The following is a 25,877-nucleotide window of genomic DNA, read 5'->3' as shown; positions in this document are numbered from 1 at the left end:
AGGCAGTCTACATCTCAAATTGTGAGCAATCCTCGCTCTTACTCCTTTGATCTGGGGAAGACATGTTAGACTATATCCAGTTTCAGTAAACGGTACACCTAGCAAAGAGGTTCTGGTTGCAATTGGACTGTGGACCATTCTGGACCAGGGAAGTGAGGAGTATGTCTTTACTCCTGCAGAGGCAGGAGTGGCAGGCAAAGGTTTACAATGTCTGCTCTTCTTTCCAAGACAGAACTAACAAGGAATGAATGCCTTGCATTCAGCTTGAATTGATCTGCAGTGATTTGTGCTGGTGGAATTCGACTGGGAGAGGTGCAATCATATTTCTTCAAACAAAGAGTTTTTTTTTGTCAAATTAAGCCGCAGGCTCCACTCCTGGTGGTGCCCTTCTGTCAATTCCCCTTTAAGTTTCAGCTTTGCAACCATACTCCCTTTGGGTTCCGGGGGGAGTATGGTTGCAAAGCTGAAACTTAAAGGAATTGACGAAAGGGCACCACCAGGAGTGGAGCCTGCGGCTTAATTTGACAAAAAAAAAAAGAGTTAGTCATTTATTTTCCCTTGAGTCACTTCTTTAAACTCAGAGGTTCAAAGTGAACTTTGGTGATAAATGGGAATGGAGATTCAAATTTCTGTGTATTGAGCATACGTGTCAGTCAGAGCCTTGTGGATGACAAGGTTCTACTCAGCGTTAGCCATTCTGAGCGTAAACATAAGTTCTTGTTGTTTCCAGGGAAAAACGGAAACAAATATGTCTAGATTGTGCCAGCTGTGGTGCCCATAACTGGCCACGATCACTCATGAACTAGACATTTTCCAGGGGAAGGGACAGACTGCACACTTAAAGGAAAATGTTTCTTACCCTATAAGCATCTGTTCGTTGCATGAAGTGCTGTAAATGTGCATGCTGTGGATACTCCTGCAATCTAGTGTTGGGTTCGAACATGTGCACATTGTTTTTCTTTGAAGAAGTCCATTGGGTCAAGATGTATAGTGCCTCCACCCATTACTTGTAAGGCATATGGGTATCAGCTCCATTTTTAGGTTTTGTTTTCCACCCAAAGGGTAAGGATGTCGAGTAAATATACAGAAAAGATGACCACTCGAAAGAATATTAAATGTAAAAGTTAGTCTGTAACACCTAAGGTCGTGCCATCGAGAGGCAAGTTGACCAGGTGCTGCTGTATTTCTGATTTAAAACCAGGCATGTCTGCGTGGAAGAATACTTGTATTTATTCCACGTGCAGTAGTGTCTGCTGCATCTAGGGCAAACTTAACGCTAGTGTTAGTTATAATTTTCCTGTGGACACTAACTACTAGTTCCTCTTTTTATATTGTTCCAGGACTTGTTGCAGCAACTCTTCTATTTCATCCCAGTTGGCACGATCCTACCAGGAGAGTAGCTCCGTTAAATTGGCAATAAGCCAGTGCACAGCAGAGTGGGCTGCTATGCATCCCCCTTGTCCTGGGAATTTGCTGTTTTCCTCGTCATATGAACCACTATGGAGTCAGGTGTCAGTTGTCCCCTGATGTTAAGAGGGTCAGAGGGGGAAGATTTAAACTTTTTGTCGACCCAAGGAGTGATTACTCTTGCCTTGACCGGCTCTTGGAAGATATCATGGGCGGGAGAGCATCCCTTTGAACATTGACAAATACTGCATGGATCTATGGGTGGTAGATAGTGTTTCCATGGGACAATCAGGAATACTGAGGGTCCCTGGGGGCCAACTAACCCACCAGGTACCTCCAGTATGCGCCAGGGAGCTGAGTTGCAGAGGTGTTCAGCGGCCATGCCCCTTTTTACACCTTTCTGCAACGCAGCTCTGTGGCGCTTACTAGAGGTACCTCGTGGGATAGTTAGACTCCAGGGACTCTCTGGATTTAAGGGGACTTTATCCCCCAACTCAAAACGCGCCACGGGGTGCGTTTGCATAGTGGTGAAGGGAGGGGGCGGGGCCTGAGGTGACATGTGTGCAAACACACCCTGTGGCGCGTTTTAAGTTGAGGAATTAATTCCCCTTCAATCCTGAGGGCCCCTGGGGGCCAACTAGACCACCAGGTGCTTCCAGTAATCGCCGCTGCGCTGCGTTGCAGAGAGGTGGACCAGGCCATGCCCCTTTTTACAACTCTCTTTAACGCAGCTCTGTGTCGCTTACTGGAGGTACCTGGTGGACTAGTTGGACCCCAGGGACCCTCAGGATTCAAGGGGACTTTATCCCACAACTTAAAACGACCACAGAGCGTGTTTGCAAACATGTAACCTCAGGCCCCCCCTCACTTCACCAGTGTGCAAACGCGCCCCGTGGCACATTTTAAGATGTAGTTTTTATCCCCCTGCCCTATTATGTACTAGGGACTTACAGAGGAGGTCATGCTAATCACGGGGTATCCCAACTCATAGTGTTCCCTAGTGTATATAGGTGTTTTCACTGTATTCTAAGTGTCTTTTAGCATAGCACTGGCTCTAGGCCTGGTTAGTCAGAGTCAGTTATCACCAGTACCCGTCTGAAAAAGTTGTGGGCACAGGAGGACTTTATGCTCCTCTGTTGGTTCTTTCTGTACATCTCTTCTTCTTCCTGCACTTTTCTTCGTCTTTGTGGACTTCTGTTGCTTCTTTGTGCATTTCCTTTTTTTTCTTTCTGTGCGTTGTTTCGTCTTTCATCACATGTCCTACCTCTGTAGGCATACTTAGAAACTAGCATTTAAAAAACCTTTGAAATACACTGAAAATACCATAGGTTTCAGGCACGTTATAGTTAGAAATTAGCATTTAAAAAACCTTAGAAATTCACTGAAAAACCATAGGTTTTAGGGAAAGTTATAGTTAGAAATTAGCATTTAAAAAACCTTAGAAATTCACTGAAAAAACCATAGGTTTTAGGGAAAGATATAGTTAGTTTGACATTTCATTCGTACAAAACCAGAGAAATTCCCCCGTTATAGTTAGTTCAGCTAACTATAACTCTCGCCCCCGCAATGCACTGCTGATGACGTCATATATTACATCACTCATGACATGGTCCGTGACATCACTGATGACATCACTGATGACATCTCAAATTACATCACTGATGACATCACTGATGACATCCTCCATGTGATAATTTCATGCATCTTCTCACACCCTAATATAACTTTTGATACACCCACTCTAAATTACAGACTGCCATTCTCAAAACCATAGACACTCCAACAGCAATAACTACATACCCACTCACTGATTCTTAGGTCTACACACACATTCACTCACTCACCGGTACAGTCACTCATACTTACGGTCACTCAGTACAGGACTATCATCTACACTCATACACCTATATAGACACTATATAGACACTCACACGCTGCCACTCATCCATAGAGGTACTCACACACCTAATGCATGCAAATAATTAATCACACTCCCATTTACTTAACTATACAATTATACACACACCAGCTCACTTACTCATACAAATACTAGCACATTCTTACGCTCTTATACAATCACTGATACAAGCACACACTCATCCATACAGCTACTCTCATAATCACACACTCACTTATAGCCATTTATATACCCTAACACACATATATACTGCCTTTCACATATGTAGTTACTCACACATGTACCACTAGGATATACATTCACTCACTAACACACTCATACACACACTCACCCACCCATACAGTCAATCACAGATGCACTCTTGAAACCATGCACCCAGTGAATCACCCACTCACACATCTATGCACAGAGTCACACACACCCCACCCACACAAACACTCGGGCACCCATACAGATACTCAGACAACCAATCAATAACTCATATAGACACTCATGTAGCTATTCACAAACCCATGCAGCCGCTTACACATCAACAGACAGACGGATACAGACATTCACACAGTTTAGTCACTAACCCATGCATTGTGTAAGATACGTTTAATCACTCACTTATAGAGTCAGTCACTCACCTACTAAATCATCCATTCAGACACTTATACACCCACTCATTCTTCAATACGCCTTTCCTTATATAAATTAAACATATCTAAACTTTACAGAAAGACACAGTCACTGGATGATGTCATCAGTGATGTCATTTGAGATGTCATCAGTGATGTCACTGACCATGTCATGAGTGATGTAATATGTGACGTCATCAGCAGTGCATTGCGGGGGCGCGAGTTATAGTTAGCTGAACTAACTATAACATGGGAATTTTTCTGATTTTGTACGAGTGAAATGTCCAACTAACTAAACTAACTATAACTTTCCCTAAAACCTATGGTCTTTTCAGTGAATATGCACAGCTGCTGCGCGCGGCGAGGCAGGACCAGCCTCGAATTTCAAAGCGTTGGTGGAGGAATGATGGCTTGCTAATAAACCATTTTTGACAAACTACCCCCTGGGAGAGTGCAGCGTGTAATTCATTTTGGTGAGAAATATATATAGATATATATATATATATTGACACACTCCGCTCGCATTTCACTGCCACCGATTTGAGTGACGGAGCATGGACCACGTTATCAGTGCATAGAATTGTTTATTCAGACTCCTCCAACACCAGCCATCATGACACGTTTTGAGCCCCAAGGCCCTTGATCGCATGACGCGCTCTCAGGTGACAGGTAAGTTTAAATACGTTTTTTTACATTTTTTTCATTTTAAAGTGACAGTGCAATGAGTAAGGTATATAGTAAACATAGCGGGCAGACTAATAACTTTGCAAACTTACAGGCAGGTATTCTAAACATAGCAGCAATTTTTAGATGATTACCTAAATAAATAAAGAAATAAATAGGTAAATAAATAAATAAATACATAGATAAACATTCACAATTGGTTGTCTGTTGAACTTAAAAACAGATTTACATATCTATATAAATATAAAAACCCTTAATGTGAATAACTTGTTGTATTCAGTTGGTGATTATTTATAACTAACAACTTGACTAGACTTCGGCAATAGTGTTTGGGTCTGGCTGTATCTAGATCTAAGTTATTAAATGGGGTACCCCATTGTGGGTGTCCCATTTTTTCTTTTTATTAATTATCTATAATTATCCCTGCTTAGTTAGGAGTATATTGCCTTGTCTTTGTTTTTGCCTTGTCACGCTCCTATACTAACAAGATTTGGCCTATATTGTCCTTTGGGGTTTATATGTGGCGTTCAGGTCTCAATACCTGATTTTTGGCCACCATTCCTAATACTTTTATTGCTATCTTGTATAGCTCATTGCAACTGCCTTGACTGTTCTATTGCGGGCTCAAAGGTGTAAAACCCCTAATAAAATCCTATCCATTACATGTGGTGCTAAAAATATTAATTTGCTAAAAGTGTAAAGTGCTCAAGTGCTATTGTCCTAATCGACACCCCGCCTTAAATCGTGATTAAATGTGTTATAAAATAAATTTGATTTGGACTTAGGTGGATTTAATCTCTGGTCAAATAACCTTGTGACTTTTGTTTAAATAAAAACTGACAGTTCTTGCTAAATTTTGTGCATATAATTCCCTAAAGGCAAGTGTAGAGCTCCTCAGTAGCGTTCAGGCCCCGTGGGGCCTTTGAATCTAGATCCAGAATGTACCGGGTCTTTAAGCGTCTTAGTGCCTTTTCTCTGTCTCCTCCTCTCTTGTTAGGTGCGATGGCATCAATGAGGAAATACTTGAGACCAATCGGGTTTCCATTGTGTTTTTCCTCAAAGTGCCTCGCCACTGGATACGATTGATCGTGATTCTTGATGGCTCTTATGTGTTGGAGTACCCTTTTGTGGCCCTGCAGGATGGTACTGCCCACATATTGTAGGCCACATGGGCACTCCAACACATAAACAACAAACTCACTTTTGCAGGTTAAAGTTTTGGTGATGATTTTGCTCTCTTCATTGAAGGATGTCTGGTAAATGGTTTTACTTATCCCAAATTGGCATGCTCTGCACACTTTATGTTTATGGAATTCCTTCCTCTGAGATAACCATGAGCCAGTTGATGGTGTGCCTACATCATTATGCACCAGAGAATCCTTCATTGAAGATGCCCTGCTGAATGTGATGGACGCTTGTCTGGGTAGTGAATGCCCTATCACCGGGTCTCCTAACAGGAGTGGCCAATTTCTTTTGATGATATTTGTTATCTTTCTGTGTTGTTTGTTGTAGCCAAAAATCATTCTGAATGTTGTATCGTCAGCTACTTGAGTGTCTTGTTTTCTTTTATCTACTTTCCGTTCTAGGAGGCTTGTTCTGGGGATAATTGCACTTTTCTTAATAGCTGCATCTATACATGCTGATGTGTAACCCCTTGCTAGGAATCTGAGTTTGCTGTCTGTCTGTACTTTTTTCAAATCATCCTGATTGCTACAGATCCTTCTCAGTCTAAGCATCTCCTCGTAGGGGATGCTATAGATCAAATGCGCCGAATGGGTGCTACTCGCACGTAAGACAGAGTTTCCTGCCGTTGATTTCCTATGCAGTGTTGTCTCTATCTTACACTCTTTAATGTAAATCCCCACATCCAGAAATGTAATTCTTTCTTGACTGATGGTGAATGTAAAATGTAAATTTAGATTGTTTACATTTAGGCAGTTTAGAAACTCTTGTGCTGATCTTTCCGAGCCTTGCCAAACTACAAAGAGGTCATCTATAAATCTGTACCAACATTTCACATTGTTATGCAAGATTGCCTCGAAGTGTTTATGGAGGACCAGCTCCTCCCACCACCCCATATGCAGACATGCATAGCTTGGAGAGAAGCTGAACCCCATAGCCACACCTCGTTGTTGTTGGTAATGTGCACTCTGAAACAAAAATATGTTGTTCTTTAAACAAAATTCGACCATGTTGATAATCATTTTGCTATGTTGTTCTTGTTCCGTAGATCCTCTTATCAGGTAGTGACCCAGGGCCCTCAGTCCGTCCTGATGGTTGATAGAGGTATAGAGTGACGTGACATCTAATAGATAGTCCTCCTTCCATTCCAGATCTTGAATCTTGGACAGAAAGTCCCCTGTGTCTCTAATGTAGGAAGGCAGTCGTTGGACATGGTCCTGTAGAAAATAATCTACATATTGTGATGTTGCTTCCAATAGACTATATATCTATTTTTTTTTTCTTTTCATTAAAAAAATCATATTATTGTATATATATTTTAATATTAGTGTAAATCAATATTTTTGTATGTAACATTATAAGTATTGGACATCACATCAATATTTTTGACACAATATTTCTCTATCACAATATTTTTGTCGCATTATTCTGTCAGTGAACCTGTTCCTGATTCTCCGAAGCTGTAGAGGATGTTGCTCTGGAAGTCGGGTTTCTTGGCACAGAGCATGGGCATTGTCCTGTCGGTACCGAGCTGGATTTCGGCTCTGAGCTCGACTTCGAAGGTGTCTTCGATGCCAGAGCTGACAATCCACCTGCAGTACAAGTGCATGGCTTAGATCCAGGCTTTGACACCGAGGGGCATGCATGCATCGGGCCAACTTGGATTCTTAGTGCCGACCATGGCCTTGTGGCAGTGGTGAACCAGAAGCCTCCTGGCTGGCCTGTGGGTTCGATGCTCAACCATTTCAAGGGCAATGCTCGGCTTCCAGATGATGTCGAGGGGTGGGAGTAAGGATGATAGTACTGACTGCAGCCTTTTTTGTCGATGGACGCTACACAGGTGGGGAATTGTCCACTTTGATTTTGGAGCCCAAGTCCTCCTCCATCTCCAACTCTTGAACCTGTGTGCCTGAAGCCTCCAGCTGCGGTTCCCCCTCGGTCTTCTATTCTTCAGACAGCTCCGGATTATCCTCCGACTGGTGTTGCGCCATTGAGGTCGATGTGATGTAACGTTCCCAACGGTACCGGAGAGTTTTCATGTTCCTGAATGCAGGGTTTGCAGGCTTCCTGGTGGTCTAGGGACACACAGAAGTTGCATACCTAATGGAGGTGTGTCTTTGGGTACTTCGCTAGACATTTCAGGTAGAATCTGGTGCTGAGGAATGGGCGGAGACCTAAAGGGGCTAGGCCCTGCACATGGTGTCGAAGTTGTTCGACCGCTGAATACAAACTATCTAAAAATGGAGCTGATGCCCATGCACATTACCAGTAATGGGTGTAGTTACTACACCTTGTGCCTTGAAGGACTTCAAAGAACAACAATTTGCACACATCTGAAAGGAAAAACTAGATGGCAGGAGTATGCACAGCATGTGTATCTACTTTACACCTGCCACAAACTAGCCTTATGATTCCCTGGACGTTTAGTCCATTCAATGAGAACCATAGTTTGGAATACCAAGAACAAAATAACTTTCTTTTTGATGACCTGTAATTGACGCCAATCCAGCTTCTTATGATCCTTAATGCATACCTCAAAATGGAGGATGGCTTTGTGCAAATGGAATGGTGATGAAGGAGACTATTGCAAATGTCCCTCGTTATGGCAAGGCATTAGATCATGCAATTTGTGCTTCTCTAGTTCTGTTTCCTTATGGTATGTGCCAGATTATACTGAGCTTAAAAAAAAGCACAGGATTCACGAATTTGTGGCAAATTTTAAAAAAGAAAACATGTTTGGCCCCAGGCGGGGTCCCTCTGGGATCCCATTACCAGGCCTAGGGGGTCAGAGTTTTCCTACCCTGTACCCTTTTGTTTTCTTTCTCTTGCCTTTTTTCTTAGGACTCGGGCTGCGTCTTAAAATGGCTGCCACCACTTCCTGGTTGAAGTAGTGGCAGCCAATCAGATCTCAGTATGATATCTGTCGTATCCACGGTCCCGCCACATCTCTACATAGTCATAAATCGGTTATTTAAATGATTTCAAAACTACTGAATAGACTAACACCAAATTACAAAAACACTCTTTCTGGATCAGGATCTAGTATCAGAAACAAAAAACTCCCAAATCCTTGGATGGTGAACCTGGGCCATCTGGTCTGTGTCAGTATGACCTAGCAATGCTTTGGCTGACACACTATCAGGTCAAGTGTGTTCAAGAGCAGAGTCTCAGCTAGCTGCACAGTTCGAACCCTGGTGGTTCTCGACCTATGAATGAGGTGGGAGAAATGTGACTTCAGTGGGGTGGAAGCTCTGCCAATTTATAGCACAGCTCCCACTTCCCTGACATATAAGAGGCATATTCCCAAGGAGCTAACACCGAGTTAATGGCACTTTATCGCAGCCAAAGTTGCGACAAACATATTGCCCCATTCACAAGCTGGTGTCAACAGCCCATAACACCAGTTTACCCGCGATAGCAGCCACAAAAAACATCGGCACAGATGGACCCGGCAACTATCACTAATGAGATGCAGGCGTTCCCGTGCAAAAAGCAGCGACAACACCACTCCGCAACATTCTCAACGACCAGCCAGATCGGCGATAAGATCACAAAACATGCGATAAGGCGCATTAGCAGCAGTAAATTAACACCTGCTCTGACCTGGTGCAAAGTCGGACAACAACCGGCAACAGACATGGGAACACAGCCCATAGCCAAACATGAAGAACAACAGATGCACCCGGGCAACTGAACATGCAGCCCGGAGCCCAAATAGGGCAACAACAGCCACCGCCACCACCCCCAGGAACCCCCCTGGACCCACCCCGCCCCCCGTACCAAAACTGAGGCAGCGCAGACAAAGACAGCGACCTGCTAAAAACACACCAACCTCACAGACCCAACACCAGGGAACGTCATTGCACACCACAGGCTCAAAAGGACAACCATCCTACGCATCATTACCACTATTGCCCACAGGCCAACGGTACCAACACAGCAGACAACCAACACCCCTCCGCAGACAAAGCTGCTGGCTGTGCTGCACCTGCTGGCCTCTGGGACCTGCAAACCAACAACCGCCAGAGTCGGAGGAGTCTCACAGCCAGCCACATCCAAGCCCCCCCCAACTGTGTTGGATGCCATCATCAGCTTGGTCCCACACTACCTATCCTTTCCCCACACTGCACAGGGCCAGCTGGAGACCAAGCAAGGCGTCAAAGTCATAGCTGGTTTCCCTCACGTGTCAGGGGGCAATTGAATATACACATGTCCTACTTGTGCCCCCTGGTGACACTGCACACAATATCCTCTACCGCCAGCACACGCATACCATCACTGTGCAGGCAATAGTGGACCACCTGGGAATCTCCACCAACCTCGACGCCAACCACCCATTGCCAGTGCATGAGTCCCACATCTTCAGAGAGCCCATCATCACCCAGCACTTCCTGGCTGGCACCTACGGAAATGCGCTGCTCATTGGCAAGTACCAAATGAACACACCACACACCTCAACTCCACAACCATGCAACTCACAACACTGGGAATGCACATGTCACAAACTCACATACAGCATGCCAAACAACATGCCCACCCACCAGACATGACAGCACAACTCACTCTGGCAACCTGGGCCAGCCATGCACATAAGCCATCAACTGCATGGCACCTCAGCCACACGATAGCAGATTGTGGGAAGAGGTGGGGACCAGGCATGTGCGAAGGAGGCAAGTGACCGATGAATGAAAATGTACACAATGCCAAGTGTGGCGCTGAAGTGATGGCCAGACTACAGTATGCAGACCACACACATATCTATGTCGACATACACCTCTGGTGTATGGAGTGCAGTGGACAGTGGACGCAACCATGTTACCCAAGCCGGTGGGGAAGATCCCGGAAATGTAGCTTGTGACGTCCCCCCCTGTAAGCGTGAGTGGAGTGGGCTGGCCCGGCGTATGCTAGGCACACATAGGGTTGTGAATAAAAAGCACGTAGCTCTGGGCGTGGTTCCAACGACTCTGCCAGGGCGGCACCCCTCACCCCGCCACGAGGCTGACGCCGTGAGCGGTGCTGCCTGCGTTACAGTGCGCCTGCTGCACTCCAGGCCACAGGCCCCGTACCACTCCTGCCAGGCCCGGCGCACCCAGGCCTCAATGCACACCTGCCGACACCGGCGTGTATCGAAGAGGGCCCACCACATGCCGGTGCAAGCTCCAAGCCCGAGTGCCGTGAACCTGGCAGCCTCCTCAGACCATCACAGCCTCCATGACTCCAGCCCGTAGTACTCCCTACTCGTTGACGTACTCCACCTGCATGCACAGCGGAAAAGTAGGTCACACATTTGGAACTGAGTCTTGATTACACAATGGCAGAGAACATCAATTATGGCTGATTTTATCTCACTATACTCCCATCGATGTGGTGCCACCAAGTATGTGCATAGCATTCCATCCACACGTGTCCGGGGGCCCACGCGGACTACTGCCCTCGGGCCACGCTGCATTCGAGTCATTCGAACATGTGGGTCTGAGTCCTGATTTGTCAATGGCAGAGTGCATATCATTGCATGCAAGGAGAGGTGGGAGAGGAAGACGCGTGTCAGTCAGGAGGAAAAAAGGATCATCGTTACGGAGGTGATCGAACACTACCCACAAATGCCCTGGTGTCACTAACTCTGTGTATTGCAAGACAACAACAAGTGGCTGTGGGCCCTTGCTGATCGCTGCCTCCGGCCTACGCTGCAGGCGAGTAGGTCACACATTTGGGACTGAGTCTTGATCATACATTGTCCGAGTACGCACATTAATACAGCGTTTAAATCACTGTACTCCCTTCGATGTGGTGACAATAGTCTGTGTCTGGCATCCCAAGCACACGTGTCTGTGGGCCCTTGACTACGCCGTCGGCCTACACTGCGGTCCAGCAGGCCTCACGCCAATCCAATCCAGTCTGTACCAGGCAGGACACGTCATCATCCCTGACTGAACACCCGCTTTTGCCTCCCTGAACCACAAGTCACCCCCAAATGTCATGTCAACGTCATATGTTAGAGTTCCAGGAGGAGCTCGCTGATTCGCGTCTGGCCCGCGCTGACCGCTGCATCAGGCCTACACTGCAGTCGAGTAGGTCACACTATTCAAATGCAGTCTTTATTTATTAAATGCTGACTTGATGTCATTGTACAGGCCTCAACGCAGACTGCATCCTCTTTCAGCCCCAGTGCCACTAAGTCTGTTTCCCAAGACCCACGGACACTTTCTGGTTGAACTTTGGTGGCGACTGAGTACATGGACTTGGGGTTGTCATCACCATCATGTCGGTGATACTGAATTTGTGGCCAAAACGATGCTGTGGCATTTCACTCTTCCATTTGCTGCTTCCGTACAGCTTCCACCCTCTGCATCATGCCCTGGAGGACACCTTCCACTGTCCCCCTCAACTCTCTGCCACATACACCTCGGACATTGATGTGGAGCCGCTCAGCTTGCGTGGCCCATCTCACTGCACCGCAAGTCACCGTCCCGTGGTGAGGTGCCTGTGCCGGCCGCAGTGCATCTGGGGCCACTAACTCTGTGCAGCTCAAGTCAGGGACCCTGTCTTCTGATATATTGGATGACCTCTGAGACGAGGGCCTTGGGGTCATCAACGCCATGTGTCTGTGGCCCTGCGCTGTCCCCTGCCTCCGGCCTCAACTGCCTTACACCAGGGCTCACACATCACATCGAGTCCTGAGCGGCTTGGATGACGCATCACCGCAGGAGGCACATGCCACCACCGCAAGGTCCACCTCCAACTGCAAGAGTCGAAACAGTCGTACTGGCAAACTAACGGAGTTGCTCACACCTGTGGTGGATGCCATCATCTGCCTGATACCCTGCTTGGCACTTCAGGTGCCCCAACCTCAGTGCACTGCAACTCATGGACACTTTTGTTTGCTTATTGGGTGGCCTCTGTACTTGCTCCGGCTACCTCCATGATGCTCTGCAGTTGTCTCTGTCATGCTGGTGTTTTCTGTTTCTGTTTTACTGCTGTTCACAGTTCACGTTTTCGCCAGCACCAACAACTCCTTACTGACTGGCTTACACTCACCCTACACACATCCAGCACAGGGGTCACTGTACATGTGGCCCTGCCAATAAAGGGGCCAGGCGCACATGCCCGTGGCCAGTTCCACGAACTGTCTGCGTGTGTCCTTGTGTTCATGATGTATGCATGCGTGCCCCAGGCCCGACAGGCCCGACAAGATTACATTGTGTTGTGTACAGCGGATGCCAACATGTCGCCGCAGGTAGCGTGTTGGACCTTGGACATGTAGCTTTATCGTCACCCACTCAATACGTTAGTGGGGTGTACTGGGCCATCGTCCAGCGTGGGTGTGTGATTGATAATTGCGTGCCTCTGGGCATGGTTCTGTACTGTAAATGTGCATATGTATGTGTCTCTGTCGCAGTGTGGGTCTCCTTGGTGTGGTGTAGGTGGTCCCTGAGGGGAATTTGACATCCACGCATGTGGTGTAGTTCGTGTTCTATGGGTTTATACCCAACCCGCACCTATTCTGCCACCACCTTTTGTCATTCTGACACCTGGCATTGGAATGCGATGTGTGCCTAGGTGACGTGTTGGGAGCCAGCCGTGGTGGCGGGTGCTTCCTGCTGTGTGGCCTGCTGTGCGGGGGCTGGTGTCTCTTCTGTGTGGTTTGGATGCCCTGCTCCTGGGGGTGGGTTGCCTGAGATGTCCATGGGTTGTTGTAGGGCGTTGGTGCCGATGGTGGGGTGGTCCTCTCCAGCATCACTGATGGGTAGTCTGCTGTGCTCTGCTGGAGGTGTTGTTTGTCCCTCTGCAATGTGAAGGGGAGATGCATGTTGACATTGTGTTGACATGTATGTTGGCGCATTGTCCTTGTTTACATGCAGACTGTATGACTATGTACATTGTGACTGTTTGGGAGGTGCTGGATTTTGATGCGGGACAATGGACATTTGGACTACATGACAGATGTAGGTTTGTACGCGTACATTTCCTTCTCCCAGTTTCCTGCTCTGTTAGATGTGCTTGGCCTGTTTCAGCACATGAGCGCAGCCAGTTGTGTCCTCTGTTCTGCAGTGTTGGTATTGCACCATAATGATGGATTAAACCCAGATCTGTGACTGGGGCTGAATGTTTTGCCAATGTGCAACATTCCGTCCATCATCTTGTGTGTTTTGCTGTTCGCCCTATATGGGAAGGGTATGCCCAGACGTGGGTCCCGTGCTCACTACGCCACTGGAGTCAAGCTATCCTGGCTGAAGAGGGGTGAAACCCAGAAACCGGTCCTAGGATGCTTGATTCCGGTCCAGGGAAGACATGGCTTGGCAGTTCGGGCTGGACTGTTCCCATGAGGCACAGGGTTAAGACTGATTTGCATAGGGCCATATTGAACTGGGGTGGCGTGGTGAGCAAAATAACGATGGATTAAACCCAGATCTGTGACTGGGGGTGAATGTTTTGCCAATGTGTGACATTCCGTCCATCATCTTGTGTGTTTTGCTGTTCGCCCTATGTGGGAAGGGTATGCCCAGACGTGGGTCCCGTGCTCACTACGCCACTGGAGTCAAGCTATCCTGGCTGAAGAGGGGTGAAACCCCGAAACCAGTCCTAGGATGCTTGATTCTGGTCCAGGGAAGACATGGCTTGGCAGTTCGGGCTGGACTGTTCCCATGAGGCACAGGGCCAAGACTGATTTGCATATGGCCATGTCTGAACTGGGGTGGCGTGGTGAGCAAAATAACGTTGGATTAATCCCAGATCTGTGACTGGGGGTGAATGTTTTGCCAATGTGCAACATTCCGTCCATCATCTTGTGTGTTTTGGTGTTGCACTTTGTGCCACATTGTCGTCAATGTGGATGTGCTGTTATTGCTATGTGTGTGTTCTGCTGTGTGCCACGGGGAGAATGGACATGTTCCAGGGTCATTGTGGGTATGCAGTGTGCTACACATCGTTGTGCATGTGTGCCATTGTGCACATCTCCCCCTGTTCCCCCAGTCCCTGGTCTTTACTCACCCTGTTGATGTTGTGTCAGGTCCTCCCAAGCTGTGTCCGCACTCCTGGCTCCTTGCACCGTCTCCACACTGTTGACTGTGGCCTCCGTTTCCTCCAGCTCCTCCTGTGGTGCAGGACTCCCACCTTCTGTCGCCGTTGCTTCCTTCCTGTTGGCAGGGGCTTTGTGCCTGGTTTAGATTTTCACATCATGCCAGCGCCTCTTGGCCTCCTCCATTGGCATCCTCGACACTCCGACTGCATTCCCGGTGGTCTAATTGTGGGTCAGTTGATGGTTGTGTTCCGTCACCTCTGTGGCGCTGATCCGGTTTTGCTGCGGACTGCAATCCATCTTCCTCTCCCTCTTCTCCTTGGCCTTCCCCAAGCCTGTTGTTCCTTGATGGTGGTCTGTGGGGGTTGTGGGGTTCACATTGGCCTCTGCGCTCGGTCAGGGTGCATACATGTTGCTACGCACTTTGGATTGTTTCTGGTGTGTTGTTTTTGTAGCTTTTATCGTGCATTTTCACACATGACACGTGTGAATTGCAGGCCTGTCGCTGGTTTTCGCAGCTTTTTGTATCGCGATTGGCCTCATCGCAGCTTTTTTTGCATTCATGTTTCGCATTTTTGAGGCGTGGTATTGTTTTTAACGCGGCCATTTGACGCGTTATCTGGTGACTATCGCATGGTACTGCCGTGTTGTGAATACTTAGTTCACACGGTGTAATTTTCCTGTGATGGACTGCGATGTTGAAAGTTGCGTTAAGTTACTTTTGTGGTAGTTATCACACGTTCTTGAGAATATACCCATAAATCATCCCCACAATTTTTAGCATCCCCTGGTTGCTGCAAACACTACTTTCAGTGCCAACAACCCAACAACCAGAGAACTGCAGATGCTATTCTGATCTTACCTGAAGAAGCTGTCCACATAGGGTAGACACTCAGCATCAATGCTCATGGTGTAGTTGTTCGCCTCCGCCTTCAGCAGAAATTTAGCCTCTATGTTCAGTGACAGGATAAGCTTGTTAAGGCAGAATGTCTGCGGAGCTGATTCGTCCCCAGGGATCACCACTGTGATGTTCAGATCACAGTCACGCTTACTGTTGTAGAGATTGTTCAAGGCCTCGGAGAATTCAATGGAATGGTCCAGCTGGTATGTCTGGGAGTCTTTGGACCAATCTATGGATGGAAACAAAACATTTGGCAATAAGAAAGTTTGGTACAGCTGAATTACAACCAGGATTACCACGTTGCGTGACATTAGGAGAACACCACATAGCCAATCTTGGGCTGCCATTTAGTAAATCCATTAATGTGGGACTCGCAGTGTTTATTTGTATGGGGGGCACCAAGTGCACATATGGCAGTGATTCGAAGAACGGTATCCCAAGCGTACTCATACTAACATGAGGCAATGTGGCTGAGCTAACACTGTCCAAAGTCTTTGACCTGCCTAGAGGGAAATGGATAGACTGTTCAACAGGGATCTTATAGTTCCCTATCTTTGCTTTCTCTTTCCTTTCTTTTAACCAAGGCTTGTCTTGAGCCATGTATTACTTATGTTATGATGAATGTTACAGACCGGTGTCCGTATTCTGACAGCATCCATAGGCAGTTGCTAAATTGCGCCTGGAAAGATAAGTTAAGAATTATTTGTAGTAAGAAAGTGCAGAAAAAAGGTTTGACAAACATAGAACGCGGATGAGGACCCGAGAACATCCACTCTGAACATCCCAATTGAGTTAAAGTACTAAGGGCCAGATATACGACCCATTTTTGCATGCACGGACGAGTCTGCGACCCGTTTGCGCATGCAAAAACCCTACAGGGCCATGTACAAACACTATTTAGCGATTCACAATTCATTTGCGACTCGCTAAATAGCATTTGCGACTCAGAATTAGGAAGGGGCGTTTCAAGGGCGGTGCTTCCTAATTGCGACTCTGAGCCCTATGTATGACTGTTTTGCGAACCGCAATTGCGGTCGCAAAACAGTCACAATTTACTACCCACTTCAAGTAGGTGGTGATGCAGTTGCAAATGGGAAGGAGTCCCCAGGGGACCTCTTCCCCTTTGCAAATGCAGGGGGAAATATTTTTTAAGGGCATGCAGTGGTCTCAAGGAACCTCTGCCTGCCCTTAAAAAATGAAAGGTAAATGTTTCATTTTTTTTAAATATGCACCTCGTTTTCCTTCAAGGAAAACGGGCTGCATTGAATAAAAAAAGCTGCTTCATTTAAAATCAGTTCCAGACATGGTGGTCCGCTGAGCCGTGCAGGCCACCATCCCTGGGAGGGCCAGCCATTCCCAATGGGGTTGCAAAATGCGAGTGCCTCATGAATATTGATGAGCCTCACATTTTGCGACCCCATTGGGAATCACTAACAGTGTCTCTGGCACTGTTGTACATTTGGAATTGCGACTCACAAATTGCGACTCGCTATTTTTTGCAATTTGCGAGTCGCAATTCCAAATGGTCGTACATCTGGCCCTAAATCAGTACCAGTACTAGAAGTACTAAGAACAGGCGCAAATTTACTATTTTGGGGAATTCACAAACATTCCCAGTGGTACACCTGAAAAGCTATTCCAGGTTCAAGCTTCCAGGCTTTCTACTGGGAATGTTATGTGGCACACTGCCTGGGCTACCATTTTGCTTATGTGGAACTGTATAGTGTTCAATTCCGCTGTGGTGAAATGAAGCCTGATGTTCAATTGATTGTTTTTTCCTTTTTTCTCCAAATGGGATACATTTTTTCCTGGAGAACCCTTTCCCCCACTGCCAATTCTATTTTGTAGGTGATTTGACCCTCTTCCCACCCAGGAACAAGAATTACATGGGCCAGCCCTTTCAGGGTGGGAAAAGGTCCGTTTGGGATTAGTGCATGCAAACAAACGCACACGCTTGCGGGTGTTCACAACTTTCATGCGTACCACACCTTAATACACCGGCTCCCAGCTGCTTAAGTGGGGATTACCATTGCTGATTCCTCTACACTCCTCAACGAGAAAGCCGCATTAGGAAAACCCATTGGTACCAGGCAGGAATCCTGCAAATTCCTGACAGGTGTAAATGAAGCCCTTTTCTGGCAAAAACATATGACTTGGGCACATTCTCTGCAGAAAAGATCACCAACTAGGCCTATTCCCTCTGACCATTTCCCCGTAAATAATGCTGAAAGTCCGTGAGCCTTTGTATTCCCTCTGAGTCTTGACAAAGAACCCTACACATGCTACTCTCTCCATTCCCAACTCTGCCCAGGGGTACAAAAACAGGGGAAGACTAGAGAAGAGTTATGGAAGAAAGGAGGTTTAATACTTAAGAGTATAAAAACGCAATTGAAATATTAGATAGAAACAAAGGAAGAATCAAACATGGGAAAAAAGACCGAGCTAGAGATGAAGGCAGACATTTAAAGTTTGGCGGGGCCGTAGAAGGCCGTAAGTGTCACTAGCTGCGTCGTAGGCATGGGGACAATCTGGCAGGCAGCCCCTTAGTGCAGCATCCCCCTGCCAGGCTGCACACTCTCCTGCTGCAGTGCTGCTTCACCCCCAGGGCTAGAGGAGGAGCTGCTTGAGCCTGAGGTGGAGGTCTCATGCAAGGGTCATCCTCAAAACCCACCCTACATCTTACTCTTACACGGGTTTGTGATCGCTGCACCAAATCAACCTGCAACATAACGTTCCCAAATCAAACTGCTGTCTCAGTCATTCATGGTTGGAATGTTCCTTTGCATTCGTTCATTCATTGTGATTGAGTGTGTATGTGTGCCTGGCTAATTGGCTATGAGATATCTGAGCTAGTAGCCTGACAACCCTTTGGTTCACCCTGCCTTAATTGCAGGCGGGTGAACTTCTTCTGCGTTTCTAATGGCAGAGCCTCGCCCTGCCCGGCTCTGCCATGGGAAAAAGCCATTCATTCACAGCCAGTCTGTTTGCCTCAAAGATGTCAGCTTCAGGGTGCCATTCTGACAAGTGTTTCCTGTCTGCTAATGTCGTCTCTAGAAGTGAAATTTAGGGAGAGGTGCACACATTGGGCCACAGATAAAACTGATAGGACCAATAAAGGCCAATTACAAAGAGCGTGTGCATGCATGTTTCCTGAAAATGTTTCAATCTGTATGCATGTGTGTGTTCATATGTATGTCTATGTGTATAAAGACATATACACACATACATACAAAGTTAGATTTAAACATTTTAAACAAGCGACGTACTTTACAGTGAAAGGTGGTTGGACATATGTATGTGTGTGACAATGTGCAATGCCTGCTTTTTTCGGGCCTTGCCCTGGCACATTTAACAGCGGTGGTTGTGGGGCCCAAAGGGGGGATGGACAGGACAAATTAAGCAGAGGCATAGGCACCATCTGCCCCCTCCCCTCCACTAGTGCTGTCTGCTACCTTTTTGGTAGGTGCGATAGTCATCCAGAGGAAACAAGACTTTCATCCCTGTGCACAGGGAGAAACCTCCAACTCAGTCAGGGCCATATATTTTTGGTGTTGCAGAATAAACCCTTGCTTTTGAGGGCTTTGTATCTGCAACACCAAAATAGATGTTGGGCAGGGTTTGGGTCACATGCAAGAATAGGGCATGTTTTTTTAGGTTGCAAACCATGGGTTACATGTAAGTTAACATAAGGCCAAATTCGCCCACTGGAGAAGGTAGTTTTAGAGGTTAAACAAGGGGCCATGCAACGAATCTAGGCTTTCTCTTCCTATGGAGTATTAGACTACAGGAACCAACAGAAACAATAACAAACTGCTGTATAATGAACACACTGAGTTCAGCTAATGGGATTAGCTCACAGGAGAGGAGCTCTCAGTTGCAAAGCAGGAGCTATAGTGAGTGGTTGATTCTCTTAGATTGGCAGGCAGGTCATGATGTGAATCTCAAGAAGGACACTTCCACCTTTCATCCTTACGTAGAGAATAAATTAACTACTATAAAATGGGTAGTGGTGCCTGTTTTTGTAAAAGAAAACACAGAAGTAGTCAGAGTGTCCAGACCATTAAACGCCTGCTAATTTCAGGTTTGTGATTTGTAATCTCCTCACTGGTAGTCCTGAGGGTAGTCCTTCAAGAGGGCGATAGAGTCTGTGAACAGCTGGCAAGCAAACCAAGCATTGGCAGAGTCAATAGGTTTCACCTTTGAGAGAGCTATTGCCTTTGCCAATGTTGTTTACTCATGCTGTACAGCAGCGTGGAGAGGAGTCGAGTACCCTATCATGATATAGAGTGGTGTGGAGTGGCATAGAGTAGAGTGCAGTAGAGTGGAATAAGTGGCGTAGAGTGAAGTGAGGTAGAGGGAAGTGGCGTAAGTGGAGTGGCATAGAGTAGAATGGTGTGGAGTGGAGTGGCGTACAGTGTAGTGGAGTGACACTGAGTAGAGTGATTTGACGTGGTGTGGCATAGAGTAGAGTGGCGAAGAATAGATTAGAGTGGTGTAGAGTGCAGTAGCGTAGAGTGGAGTGGCATACAGTAGAGATGAATAGAGTAGAATGGCACAGAGTGGAGTGGGGTATATTAGAGTGGCATAGAGTGGAGCAGAGTAGAGGATAGTGGAGTGAAGTGGCATGGCTTACAGTGGTGTGGAGTGGCATACAGTGGAGTAGTGTAGTGTGGCATAGAGAGGAATAGAGTCGCATAAAGTGGCGTGGAGTGGATTAGAGAGGCTTGGAGTAATGTAGAGTGAAGTGGCATAAAGTGAAGTGGTGTAGAGTAGAGTGGCATAGTAGAGTAAAGCAGTGTAAAGTGCAGTGGTGTAGAGTGCAGTGGGGTAGAGTGGTGTAGAGTAGAGTGGTGTTTAGAGAGGTGCAGAGAAGCGTAGAGTGGTGTAGAGTATAGTGCCATAGAGTGTTGTGGCATAGAGTAGAGTGGTGTAGAGTGCAGTTGCATAGAGTGCAGTGGCATAAAGTAGAGTGGTGCAAAGTAGAGTAGAGTGGTGTAAAATGCAGTGGCGTAGAATAGAGTGGTGCAGAGTAGAGTGGCATAGACTACAGTGGCGCCAAGTAAAGTGGCATAGAGTAGAGTTGTGCAAATTAGAGTAGAGTGGCATATAGTGCAGTGGCATAGAAGGCAGTGGCAAAGAGTAGAGTGGTACTGAGAAGAGTGCAGTGATGCAGAGTAAAGTGCAGCAGCATAGAGTGTAGTGGTATAGAATATAGAGGTGCAGGGTGGAATACAGTAGCATAGAGTGCAGTGCTGTAGGGTAAAGTGGAGCAGAGAAGTGCAGTGCTTTAGAGTGGTGCAGAGTGGAGTGGCATAGAGTGCAGTTGCAAAGAGTAGACTGGTGCAGAGTAGAGTAGAGTGGTATAGAGTGCAGCGGCATAGAGAGCAGTGAAGCTAACAAAAAGTAAGCAATGGGCGGGCTGTAAGCCCACTGTATGTAAACAAAAGTCTCACAGACACAGCTCCTGCACTGTCTAGGCGATTATGATTTTTATTTTTATGATTTGGAACTCCAAGGAGTTCCAAATAAAATATACACATAGGGATACAAAAGCAGTTCTTACAATTATTATAAAACAACATCAAATACATTCTAGAAGCTAACAGTTTAAAGATCTCACAATTGATTATATATAGTGCAAAGTACGTAGCAGCAAACATCAGGATAAAATACACGCCATGTATAATAAAAGTCCTTAACATATAAATTGCAAGTGCGTCAGAGTATTTTTTGGAAAAAAGAAACCTGGCCAACATTATGACTTACATTGGAGACAATTGTGCAGTTTCATTACGGTACATCAATACAATTCAGTACAAGCAGCTTTAGGCAATATAAATACTATAACAATTTCAACATTACAATTCCTAATACCCTAAGGTTCTACCTGTAATGTGCAAAATTTGTTACCCTGAAGGGCCATATTTAACATGACCAAAGCAAAGAACAATATAATGATCCTTTCTAAAAAAAAAAAAAAATATTTAGAAAAGATACAAATTTTGAAACATGCGGATTCAGAGGGAGGGGCCAAAAGACAATTTCAGGCCTCCATTGTTGAGGTAATATCATACTTTAGGAACACTGGTCTTAATAATCGACGTCGTAATGGCTGACGTAGGGGACAGACAAATAGCATATGGTTTAAATCTTGCACCCAATTTCCGCACATGCCGCACAGTCTATCCTCCCTAGCTAATCCATCCTATGCTCCTGTTATGATTTGTGAAGGTAGCAAGTTCAGCATTAGTAACAGGATGGTTCTACACACTCCATGGGGAAGGTTCCAGAAGACATATGGTTGAGGATTTTTGCGCATGCTACTACCCACTATTATGTCATTCCTAATGTGCCGTGAACACAGTACAGTATCTCTTTTGTGACTTACTTCATAGATTCTTTTTTTTATTAAGTTTTCCAACCCTGCTTTGGAAGAGGGCTTGCTTCACTTTGCCCAATTCCTAACATAACTAATTCTTTCTCATAATTTCAACAAAAAAAAAACACTCTTTCCCTTCAGACAATAGAAGAAGTCGGAGGGCCGTTGGAGCTGCTGCACAATTCAGGTTACATACTTTCACCAAATGTGCCTTTCCACCTTCTTGAAAATGTCCCAGTGTTGCTCATCAACTGCTTCACAAGTGTAACTCAGTAATGGCGGACTTTTAATCTTATAAACCAATAAAACATGGGCAAAATGTCTTTATCCACTGAATTTATATTGCCTGCCAATTGCAGAGGACTGAGATAATGCCGTTCAACTCCACTGATGAGTATGCTCAATACTTGAGCACTTGCTTGAAAAATGTCTTCCTAAATAGGATACAATTTTACTGCTTCTAGCTTATCTCTCCCCAAAGACCAGTGCATATTTTCCTAACCCTGCATCCCCCGGACCTAAAAACCATAATTTTGCTCTTGGAAATGTTTATTTTAAGGAAACTTCATTGGCATAGTGTTCTAACTCATTGAGACGCCTCTGTAAACCGATTGAAGTTAAATCTAACAGGAAGGTGTCATCCGCGAAGAGTAGACAGCCAAGATTCATTGTTCCTAGCTTTGGTGAGTCCCCTGTGCGTGTCCTACCCTACCAAGCAAGTCATTGATATAAAGGGAAAAAATGAGAAGCACTGTGTAGGCGAAAACTAAAAAAGCAGAACAAGGGAGTGGGAATAAGAGCTGAGGGTCCGTTGTGGAGGCTAAAATTAAGGTCCTTTTGTGTCCAATGATAAGATTTTGGTAGGTCATTAAAACAAGCATTTGCAATGCAATAGGTCTCACATTCACACGAGTTTGAGCTATTGGCATTGTAAATGACAATAGCTTTTATTTATGTTTCAAGTTTTAAAACATAAATAAAAGGCATTGTCATTTACAATACTAATAGCTTAAACTCTCGCAAATGTGAGACCTGTTGCATTGCAATGAAGGGCCTTCTTGACCGCTTGTTAGATTGTAAATATCAGAGGAAGAGACTGGCTTGCGATGTCTTCAAAGTAGTGATAAATAGTGCAGTGAAGATGATGTGTAAGTGTTAAAAATTACACAGAAACAAAGCGTGAAGTCAGAGTTACATATGATCTGCCATTAAACACGAACAAAGTGCTGCAATTCCTTTCGCTCTGTGATTACACTGTCGCGGCTCAGGAGGAAGAGTGGGAGGGGGAGTTATTTCCTGCCCTCTAACCATGATTTGAGTGTGCAGTGTGGCATTGCGTAATGTCATTGCTATCTTTGGCCTAATAAAAAACACTGCCGCTGTAGTAGGGCCCTGACTTCACCTCCTGGTGCAGGGCCGGCTGTGCTTTATGGCAGACATGGAGGGAGGGAGGGATGGTCTCGGCTGCAGCTCCGGCCTCATACAGGGCCTCTGTTATTATTAGTGAGCGAGAGGCACTGAGGTGGTGGTATTGGTGGTGGTGGTAATGGCGGTGGTGGTATTGGTGGTGGTGGCATTGGTGGTATTGGTGGTGTTGGTATTGGTGGTAGTACTGGTATTGTTGGCAATAAGGGTATTGGTGGTGGTGGTATTGGTGGCAGTATTGGTGGTGGTATTGGTGGTGGTATTGTTGGTGGTGGTACTGGTATTGGTGGTGGAGGTGGAGGTATTGGTGGTGGGGGTTTTGGTGGTAGTGGTGATATTGTGGTGGTGGTGGTATTGGTGGTGGTGGTGGTCTTGGTGGTGGTAGTATTGGTGGTGGTGGTGGTGGTGGTGATACTGATGGTGGTGTTGGTATTGATGGTGGTGGGGGTTTTGGTGGTGGTGGTGGTGGCATTGGTGGTGGTGGTGTTGTTATTGGTGGTGGTATTGGTGGTGGTGGTGGTTTTGGTGGTGGTGGTATTGGTGGTGGTGGTAGTATTGGTGGTTGTGTTGGTGGTGGTATTGGTGGTGGTGGTATTGCTGATGGTATTGGTGATACTGATGGTGGTGGTATTGGTGGTGGTGGTATTGGTGTTGGCAGCATTGGTATTGGTGGTGGTATTGGTGGTGGTATCGGTGGTGGTGGTATTGGTGGTGGTGGTATTGATGGTGACAGTGGTATTGTTGGTGGTAATGGTGGTGGTATTGGTGGGGGTGGTGGTATTGGTGGTAGTGGCATTGGTAGTGGTGGTATTGGGGTGGTGGTATTGGTGTTGGGGGTATTGGTGTTGGCGGCATTGGTATTAGTGGTGGTATCTGTGGTGGTATCGGTGGTGGTGATATTGGTATTGGTGGTACAATGTGGTGGTATATGGTGGAGAAGTGTGGCTCAATGTGGAGAAGTGTGGCTCAATGATTAGAGCGGCAGACCCTGATGCAGAGGTCTAGCCCGGGACCAGGGTTCAATTCCCTGCCTCGGCAGGTCTTGGGCTCAAAAATTCCATGGACCTGATAATTCTCGCCTTGGTGCCTATTCCAATCTTGGAGTCCCACTCTGCAACTCTGGGCAATAGCTTGCTTAATCTCCACAACGGCCCCCACAATGCTAAGGATGCCTGGCCTCCACCTTGGGGGTGCCCAGGAGTGGACGCCTCACAGGGAAAGCCAGGATGGGTTCCACAGCGGTATTCATACAAGCGCCTTGAGACCCTTGCGGGTGAGTAGTGCGCTATACAAGTATCAATTTACATGGGTATTGGTGGTGGTGGTATTGGTGATGGTAGTATTGGTGGTGGTAGTGGTGGTAGTGGCATTGGTGGTATTGGTGGTAGTGGCATTGGTGGTAGTGGGGTGGTGGTATTGGTGTTGGGGGTATTGCTGGTGGCGGCATTGGTATTAGTGGTGGTATTCGTGGTGGTATCGGTGGTGGTGATATTGGTATTGGTGGTGGTATTGGTGGTGGTGGTATTGGTAGTAGTGGTATTGTTGGTGGTAATGGTGGTGGTATTGGTGGTGGTATTGGTGGTGGTAATATTGGGGGTGGAATTGGTGGTATTAGTGGTGGTGGTATTGGTGGTGGGGTGGTATTGGTGTTGGGGGTATTGGTGGTGGTGGTATTGGTGGAGTGGTATTGGTGGTGGGGGTGGTATTGGTGGTGGTGGTATTGGTGCTTGTGGTATTGGTATTGGTGGTGGTGGTATTGGGGTATTAGTGGTGGTATTGGTGGTATTGGTGGTGGTGGTATTGATGGTATTTGTGGTGGTGCTGGTATTGGTGGTGGCTGTGGTGAGGTGCCCTTGGGCAGGGGGCCCTTTTTGGTTTTTCAGCACGCTTTTCATCATTGTTATTACATAGGTGATTTACGGTACAGGTGCTGCCACATGTGTATGGTCCACTGCTCTCCGCTTTTGTTTGGTGGCAGTGGTAGTATTGGTTGTGGTGGAATTGTTGGTTGTGATGGTATTGGTGGTGGTATTGTTGTTGGTGGTGGTATTGGTGATGGTGGTGGTATTGGTGGTGGAGGTATTGGGGTGGTGGCATTGGTGGTGGTGGTATTGGTGGTGGTGGTATTGGTGGTGGTGTTGGTATTGGTGGTGGCGGTGGTAGTATTGGTGGTGGTGGTATTGGTGGTGAGTGGTATTGGTGGTGGTGGTATTTGTGGGGGTGGTATTGATGGTGGTGGTGGTATTGATGGTGGTATTGGTGGTGGTAGTATTGGTGGTAGTGGCATTGTTGGTGGTGGTATTGGTGGTGGTGGTATTGGTGGCGGCGGTATTGCTGATGGTATT

At 46.5% G+C, this 25,877-nt stretch overlaps 1 protein-coding gene across 1 annotated transcript in view; it reads right to left on the bottom strand.

Moving 5' to 3' along the window:
- The window catches only part of LGALS3BP (galectin 3 binding protein), a 162,344-nt gene that overhangs the window by 24,346 nt on the left and 112,121 nt on the right, over positions 1–25,877 (bottom strand). Inside the window, exon 5 of the mRNA XM_085617461.1 lies at positions 15,690–15,957. Within this exon, the coding sequence (XP_085473587.1) occupies positions 15,690–15,957 (268 nt within the window). The remainder of the gene's footprint in view (positions 1–15,689; positions 15,958–25,877) is intronic.

The sequence above is a fragment of the Triturus cristatus genome, chromosome 7 (assembly GCF_964204655.1).
Source record: "Triturus cristatus chromosome 7, aTriCri1.1, whole genome shotgun sequence".
NCBI lineage: Eukaryota > Metazoa > Chordata > Amphibia > Caudata > Salamandridae > Triturus > Triturus cristatus.
The sequence above is the reverse complement of the archived record's forward strand: the minus strand, read 5'-3'. Positions and strand labels throughout refer to the sequence as shown.